General features: G+C 42.3%; 1 protein-coding gene across 1 annotated transcript in view; it reads left to right on the top strand.

The window, feature by feature from the left end:
* LOC141176223 (uncharacterized) overlaps positions 1–8,833 on the top strand; it is a 45,809-nt gene extending 36,976 nt beyond the window's left edge. The window contains exon 7 of the mRNA XM_073660208.1: positions 7,336–8,833. Within this exon, the coding sequence (XP_073516309.1) occupies positions 7,336–8,498 (1,163 nt within the window). The 3' untranslated portion in view covers positions 8,499–8,833. The remainder of the gene's footprint in view (positions 1–7,335) is intronic.
* Positions 8,834–9,301: the final 468 nt, after the last annotated feature.

Consider the following 9,301-nt stretch of genomic DNA (forward strand, 5'->3'; position numbering starts at 1 on the left):
TTCTGCCGATGTTTATTTAGCCTGGCGCGTATTGGTTGTATGGTGCGACCTACATACTGTAGGCCACATGTGCACTCCAACAAATATATCACACTAGATGGTGGCCCGATTCTAACGCATCGGGTAATCTAGAATATGTATGCGGCCGACCGGGCGCAATCAGCAGAGCGGTGTTTAAATCTGGCGCCAAAATCGCTGATTGGTCGCGGCCGGCAACCGCGACCAATCACCAAAGCAGTGTTTAAATTTGGCGGCAATATCGGTGATTGGTCGCAGGCGGCGGCCGCGACCAATCAGCAAGCCGTGTTAGTGAGGACTGGAGAGCATGTTTAAATTTGGCACCAAAATCGCTGATTAGTCGCGGCCGACAACCGTGACCAATCAGCAAAGCGGTGTTAAAATTTGGCGCCTATATCTCTGATTGGTGACGGCCGGTGGTCGCGACCAATCAGCAGAGCGGTATTTAAATTTGGCGCCAATAATGGTGATTAGTCGCGACCGGCAACCGCGACCAATCAGCAGAGCGGTGTTTAAATTTGGCGCCAATACTGCTGATTGGTCGCGGCCGGCGACCGCGACCAATCAGCAGAGCGGGGTTTAAATTTGGCGCCAATACTGCTGATTGTTTTCGGGCGGCGGCTGCAACAATCAGCGAACCGTGTTAGTGAGAACTGGAGAGTGTGTTTAAATTTGGCGCCAAAATCGCTGATTAGTCGCGGCCGGTGGTTGCGACTAATCAGCAGAGCGGTGTTTAAATTTGGCCCCAATACTGCTGATTGTTCGCTGCCGGCGACCGGGACCAATCAGCAGAGCAGTGTTTAAATTTGGCGCCAATAATGCTGATTAGTCGCGGCCAGCATCCGTGACCAATTAGCAGAGCAGGGTTTAAATTTGGTGCCAAAATAGCTGATTGGTCGCGGCTGGCGGCCGCGACCAATCAGCAGAGCGTTGTTTAAATTTGGCGCCAATAATGCTGAGTGGTTGCGGCCAGCATCCGTGACCAATTAGCAGAGCATGGTTTAAATTTGGTGCCAAAATAGCTGATTGGTCGCGGCTGGCGGCCGCGACCAATCAGCAGAGCGTTGTTTAAATTTGGCGCCAATAATGCTGATTAGTCGCGGCCAGCATCCGTGACCAATTAGCAGAGCAGGGTTTAAATTTGGTGCCAAAATAGCTGATTGGTCGCGGCTGGCGGCCGCGACCAATCAGCAGAGCGTTGTTTAAATTTGGCGCCAATAATGCTGAGTGGTTGCGGCCAGCATCCGTGACCAATTAGCAGAGCAGGGTTTAAATTTGGTGCCAAAATAGCTGATTGGTCGCGGCTGGCGGCCGCGACCAATCAGCAGAGCGTTGTTTAAATTTGGCGCCAATAATGCTGATTAGTCGCGGCCAGCATCCGTGACCAATTAGCAGAGCAGGGTTTAAATTTGGTGCCAAAATAGCTGATTGGTCGCGGCTGGCGGCCGCGACCAATCAGCAGAGCGTTGTTTAAATTTGGCGCCAATAATGCTGAGTGGTTGCGGCCGGCGACCGCGACCAATCAGCACAGCAGTGTTTAAATTTGTCATCAAGATTGTTGATTGGTCGCGAGCAGCGTCCGCGACCAATCAGCACAGCAGTGTTTAAATGTGGCGCCAAGATCGGTGATTGGTCGCGGCCGCTTTTTAAATGTTGCGCCCAAATCTGTGATTGGTCGCGAGCAGCGTCCGCGACCAATCAGCACAGCAGTGTTTAAATTTGTCGGCAAGATCGCTGATTGGTCGCGCTCTCCGGCCGCAACCAATCAGCGAATCATATTGGTGAGGACCGGGGAGTGGAATCGTATTGGTGAGGTCCGGGGAGCGGAGTTGCCTGTGCAGCTACTTCCGCTGCGAGAAGCCGGGAGATGAGCGACTGCTCGCAGCAGAAGTATCCCGACCAGCAGCGCCGCTCCCCGGTCCTCCCTTGACACCCTAGCCGCATGGATGTCAGCGCCGCTGCCTGTGCGGCTACTTCCGCTGCGAGAAACCGGGATATGAGTGGCTGCTCGCAGCAGAAGTATCCCGACCCGCAGCGCCGCTCCCCGGTCCTCCCTTCCGTATGGAGGTCAGCGGCGCCGGCGGTCAAGGTCCTTCTGCTGCTACCGGCCGGGAGATGAATGCCTCGCGCCGGTCATCTCCCGGCTGCATCTCCGTCCCGCAGATGAGCCGCTAACGGCCACCATCTTTTTTCTGAAATCCCGCGTCGCTGATTGGCCTCTGCCGGACCAATGAGCGACGCGGGATTTCCTGGACAGACAGACAGACAGACAGATGGGATAAGACGATTATATATATAGATATGACGACTGGTAGTCTGTCCGGCATCTAATCTGAAAAGTCTCCCCCGTGGTGGGCAAACTAAAAGTTTTTGTTCCATTATTAATGATCCCCCAAATGACACATCTTGATGTTCTACATCTAAAGCACCCATCCCCCCTTCCTTGGTTTATATTTTTATACTTTATATAATTCTTAGTCAATGATGTGGAGCTAGGCGCTAACACATTTTTCAGATTCTGACACCTCTAATATATAATCCTTGGTTTGGCCGGCAGTTGCTTGCCCAAAATCGGATCACCGGATAAAATGAACCAATACGTCTTCAATAGGTTATGAAGAATAACTATATTGGCTAAATGTTGTAACGAGACTATACTCAGCACTCAATGGTTTAATAGTCTCATTATTTACCACAGTGGTAGGTTCGGGCCAGATTCCCCTTATTGTTTATCATTTCCAAGCATTTTTCTTGGGATAAACATTTGGCTTTCTTATATACATCACTGAATAATTTGTCAGGATATCCCTTTTCCCTGAATCTCATCTTTAAAATCCTAGATTCATTAATAAAATCCACATCTCTACTACAATTTTTCCTAATTCTCCAATACTGTCCATAGGGAATATTACGCACCCAGGCTGGAAGATGGCTGCTATCATATGCTAGGTAACTATTCGCATCCACCTGAAATGCTTGATGGTGATTATCTTTCCTTCTGGGTTTTTTTGAATCAGGACGTCAAGGAATTGAATACTTAAACTGGATATATTAGATGAAAAACTAAGACCCCGGGTATTATTATTTAATTCAGATACAAATATAGATGCTTCCTCATGGGTACCGGTCCTGACAAAGAAAAAATCATCTATAAATCTCCTAAAGAGACATATATGTCTAGTATATAGATGGGACTGTACGATGAAGACAGACTCAAACCTCCCCATAAATAAATTTGCATAGCTAAGGGCGAATCTCGTCCCCATCGCACAACCTCTCATCTGTTTATATGTGGTCCCTTCAAATGAAAAAATATTATTGTTTAAGATAAACTCAATACTTTCTAATGAGAACCTTTTCTGTTCCAAAAATATAGAGGTATCTGAACACAAATAATGATCAATAGCCTCTAAACCCAAAATATGTGTAATGTTGAAGTATAAGGAACTCACAAAAAACATAATAATAATAATCTTTTTATTTATATAGTGCCAGTATATTCCGCAGCACTTTATAACTCAGACAATTTACAGACATTATCATCACTGTCCCCATTGGGGCTGACAATCTACATTCCCTATCAGTCTTTGGAGTGTGGGAGGAAGCCGGAGAACCCGGAGGAAACCCACACAAACATCGGGAGAACATACAAACTCCTTGCAGATGTTGTCCTTGGTGGCATTTCAACCCAGGACCCCCGCGCTGCAGTGCTAACCACTGAGCCACCATTCTGCCCTCCTCCTAGGGAGGTAAATCCCTCAACAAGCTAATAAAATGTGAAGAATCTTTTAAATAAGATTCAAGCCTAATCACATATTTTTGTAAAAACAAATCAACATAATTTGATAAATTAGCTGTTATAGATTTTATCCCCGAAATGATGGGGCGACCAGGGGGATTGGTAGTACTTTTATGGATCTTGGGTCGGAAATAAAAATAAGGGGTCTGAAAAAATTATATATCCAAAAATCTTTTCTCTCTCACATCCAAGATCCCCTCCCTAAGGGCTCTCTTAATTAAGTTTTTATATTCCATAAAGACGGTGACAGAATTATCACAATCTAATTTATTATAATAATCAGTATCACTGAGTATCCGCAAACCTTCTCCAGTGTACCAACCCCGATTCATCACCACAATACCACCGCCTTATCAGCTTCCTTAATAATTATTCCTTTATTCTTCCGTAAACTAGAGATGGCTTGTCTTTCTGGAGTCGTCAGGTTATCCCTCTTTTTAATATGAGTAAAAGTGCGAATGTCTTTTAAAATCAGTTGCTGAAAAGTCTCGAGATGAGTTCCCTTATGGTGAGTAGGATAAAAATTACCACCTACTGGAACATGGTGGAAACCCATAGCGGGCACATGATTTTCGACTCCATTATTAGCAAGGGGTATACTGGCGTTTATTGATTTACGTTTTTCTTCAATAATAAAGTGACGTTTTAACGTCAATTTCCTAAAGTACTCATTCAAATCTACATATAAATTGAAAACATTCAAACTTGAAACAGGTCAAAAAGAGAGTCCTCTACTCAATAGTGAGATCTGACCCTCAGATAAGGTGTGGTGAGACTGGTTAAAATTGCCTACCATTTTCTGCTTCTCGTCTTTTTCTCTTTCCTCAATATTTACCCTACTGGCTTTGTCTTTTTAATTAGCAAATCCTACAGGGCTGCTATTTTTTGGGATGGCTCTACCTCACCCCCTACATCCCTGATATTTCTTTTTCTTTTTGGTTGGCGAGCTTGGGCCGGCTGAAAAAACTGTGGGATTTTTGTATCATAAAGGAGCGGTGTGTTTTTTTTACCATTGAGAGGCGGTGCAGTTTCATTAGTTAATATTACAGCTGGTGATGTCAATTCTATTGAAGAAGTTATATTTTGCGGAGGTGGTAGCTTCACTGATTTATCAGTGGAACCTTCCTCTAATGATGTATGCCCTACACTTAATGACTGAGATATTGTTGGTAAGGAATTTTGGGAATCAGGATGGATAGTTAAAATAGAAAAATCCAATGCACTCACACTCAGCGTTGAGGTTGCACCAATTGAATTCATTTAGCCCAAAATCAACTAGTGATGATTCCTCTGTATCATTGGAAACACCACTATCCTTATTCACCACTGGTAAGATAGAATTACTAGCTCCACCAGTGTTTGCTTGATTCTCCCCAATAGGAGAAGGACACAAAGTAACTATTGCACTGTTAGTTTCCATATCCATAGTTAGATTCCACAGGCACTTTCTGCACGGTGGATGTTGGAGAGTGAAAATTGCAAATATTCCATTTTATTACCCAACACATTGTCTCCTGGAGCACAATCTGGGCACTTACATACCATAAATTAAGTGGGTTCTTCTCACTATAGTAATGCCAAATACATGGATACTAAATGTGGTTTGGACACACTGCAAGGCTCATAAGCGAGGGGGAGATATGACTTTGGGAGAGCGGATATTGCTGGATTGGTTTATGGAAGCCATGTTGCTTTTCAAGAGCCTTTGAGCCACTAATAATGTGGAAACCTCTGTTATTACACTGACAGATGATGGACCTGAGTGGGGGCTTGTTTTTTGTGAGATGAGTAGACGTTTTTATTGATATTATTTTCACCTACAATGGTGAAAATAAGTATTTGATACACTGCTGATTTTTCAAGTTTTCCCACCTACAAAGAATGGAGAAATCTGTAATTTTTATCGTAGGTGCACTTCACCTGTGAGAGACAGAATCTAAAAAAAATCCAGAAAATCACATTGCATGATTTTTACTTAATATTTGTTACAGAAACCTTTGTTTGAAATTACAGAGGTCAGATGTTTCCTGTAGCTCTTGTACAAGTTTGCACACACTGCAGCAGGGATTTTGGCCCACTCCCCCATATAAATGTTTTCCAGATCTTTCAGGTTTCGGGGCTGTCGCTGGGCAACATTGAGTTTCAGCTCATTCCAAAGATTTTCTATTGGGTTCAGGTCTGGAGACTGGCTAGGCCACTTCAGAACCTTTAAATGCTTCTAACAGAGCCACTTCTTAGTTGCCGTGGCTGTGTGTTTCGAGTCATTATCATGCTGGAAGACCCAGCCACGACCCATGTTCAATGCTTACTGAGGGAAGAAGGTTGTTGGCCCAAATCTTGCGATACATGACCCCATCCATCCTCCCTTCAATACGGTGCAGTCGTCCTGTTCTCTTTGCAGAAAATCACCCCCAAATTATATTTCTCCCACCATGCTTCACACTTGGGACAGTGTTCTTGGGTTTTTACTCATCCTTCTTCTTCCTCCAAACATGGCGAGTGGAGTTGATACCAAAAAGTTCTATTTTGGCCTCATCTGACCACATGGCCTTCTCCCATGCCTCCTCTGGGTCATCCAGATGGTCATTGGAGAAGTTCAAATGGGCCTGGACATGTGCTAGTGTGAGCAGGGGGACCTTTCGTGCCCTGCAGGATTTTAATCCATGACAGCGTAGTGTGTTACTAACGGTAATGTTTTAGACTGTGGTTCCAGCTCTCTTCAGGTCATTGACCAGGACCTCCTGTGTAATTCTGGGCTGATTCCTGACCTTTCTCAGAATCATTCTTACCAATAGTTATTCCATTCTCGCCAAGCTGCTTGCCTATTGTCCTGTAGCCCATCCCAGCCTTGTGCAGATCTACAATTTTGTCCTTGGTATCTTTAGACAGCTATTTGGTCTTGGCCATGGTGGAGAGGTTGGAGTGTGATTGATTGAGCGTGTGGACAAGTATCTTTTTTATACAGGTAACGAGTTCAAACAGGTGCAATTAATACAGGTAATGAGTGCAGAGTAGGAGGACTTCTTATAGAAAAACTGTGAGAGCCAGAATTCTTGCTGGTTGGTAGGTGATCAAATAATTATTTAATGCAATAAAATGCAAATTAATTTATTTAAATATCATACAGTGTGATTTTCTGTTTTTTTATTTTTAGATTCTGTCTTTCACAGTTGAAGTGTACCTGCGATAAAAATTACAGTCCTCTCCCTTCTTTGTAGATGGGAAAAATTGCAAAATCACTAGCGTATCAAATACTTATTTTCCCCACTGTACATAACCCTGTTTTGGCTTTTTAGTTCATATTTGGGTGGCAGAATGAACAAACAGTTGAACACCACGCTCTACTGGTTCATGCTATGAGGTTTTCTATTAGACTGTGAACTGTCATTGTCCTGGTGAATAATTCAATATTTTTACATAACTTGCCATTTTTACAGACAGTTTAAGTAGAAATTTTCAAAACTATAAAATTCAAGGATATTTAATTCAACATTAATAATTGGTTTTATTCTTGACAGATATCTGTACCAGGAGATCAGAGGAACAGCTGACCTCTACAGTTTTTAAATCAAATGATCTTGAGATCACACAAGATACAATTGAAGTGAATGCCATTACTACAGATATCCCATCATCCCTTCACAGCAAAGATCTGTCATCTGATCCTTTGAAACAGGTCCTGTCTTCTGATTCATTACCAACTATTAAGGAAAATCAAAGTCACAAAATAAGCATTAAAAAACAAACTGCTTCTAATGCAAAGAAGCCATTTTCATATTCTGAATATGTAAATAGCTTTCCTCTCAAAATGTCTTTTCTTAAATATCAAAAAATTCAAACAGCAGAGAATATATTTTCTTGTTCCAAGTGTGGGAAATGTTTTAACCAGAAATCAGATCTTGTTATGCACCAGAGAACAGGGGTGAAGCCATTTTCATGTTCAGAATGTGGGGGATGTTTTGCAGAGCAATCAAGTGTTATCAAACATCAGAGAACTCACACAGGGGAGAAGCCTTTTTCATGTTCAGACTGTGGGAAATGTTTTAACCGGAAATCAAATCTTGTTAGTCACCAAAGAACTCACACAGGCGTGAAGCCATTTTCATGTTTAGAATGTGGGAAATGTTTTACAGAGCAATCAAGTGTTATCAAACATCAGAGAACTCACACAGGGGAGAAGCCTTTTTCATGTTCAGAATGTGGAAAATGTTTTACACAGAAATCACATTTTCTTAATCACCAAAGAATTCACACAGGAGTGAAGCCATTTTCATGTTTAGAATGTGGGAAATGTTTTAACCGGAAATCAGATGTTGCTATACACCAAAAAACCCACACAGGAGAGAAGCCTTTTTCATGTTCAGAATGTGGGAAATGTTTTAACCGGAAAGCAGATGTTGTTATACACCAGAGAACTCACACAGGGGAGAAGCCTTTTTCCTGTTCAGAATGTGGGAAATGTTTTAGCTGGAAATCAAATCTTGTTAGTCACCAAAGAACTCACACAGGAGTGAAGCCATTTTCATGTTTAGAATGTGGGAAATGTTTTAACCGGAAATCAGATGTTGTTATACATCAGAGAACTCACACAGGGGAGAAGCCTTATTTATGTTCAGAATGTGGGAAATGTTTTACAGAGAAATCAACTCTTGTTACACATCAGAGAACTCACACAGGATAGAAGCCATTTTCATGAAAAATGTTTTGCGAATAAATCATCTCTTCTTAGTCACCAGAGCAGTCACACAAGGAAGAAGCCTTTTTTTTATATTCTTAATGTGGGAAATGTTTAACTTGGAAAGACACTCTTATTATTAGAAAGATTTTTTCTTGTTAAGTGAGTGCATCTTATAGACTTTAGGCAGCTTCCTGTTACTGAGGAGAACATTGAAACAGTGTCCTTCCTGATCAATCAGAAAATTGAGCTCTCCCTCACTCCACTCCACTTATCTAACTGATTGGTGCAAAGTAGGAGAAGAAACTACAGGGACCTGCACAGAGGCTACATGTCCTGAATGAGCAGCTGAAGACTTCCTCAAGGATCTTTCAGATCATATAACACTGTTTTACATATTTTCAAAAGTTGTCAGGTTCATTTCTGAAATGAAACATTTTTTAAAGATTTTGACCATGTGAATTCAAATTGCACAATAAAAACTTTTAGTTGCCTCTTGTTTCTGTGATATCAAAGAGTCCTTTTACTGCTACATATAATTGAAGAAAACACCCAGACTGCCCAGATCTTCAGAACTAAATGCACTACCAGGGTTCAGAAAACCAACATAAAGATGGCGGCTACACAGGTGCAGAATACTGATGAGACAATCACTCACAACCAACCTACAATCACTCACAACCAACCTACAATCACTCACAACCTACCATTTTATGGAAGGGTGACTGCTTAGTATTTGAATTGCACACAAAAAGGCTTGTATAGGGTGCTGAAGACACACTAAGAAGAATTAAAATTCCCCCAAAAAT

This window comes from Phyllobates terribilis, unplaced genomic scaffold (genome assembly GCF_046119375.1).
Source record: "Phyllobates terribilis strain yellow unplaced genomic scaffold, ASM4611937v1 Scaffold_17__1_contigs__length_24005725, whole genome shotgun sequence".
Lineage (NCBI taxonomy): Eukaryota > Metazoa > Chordata > Amphibia > Anura > Dendrobatidae > Phyllobates > Phyllobates terribilis.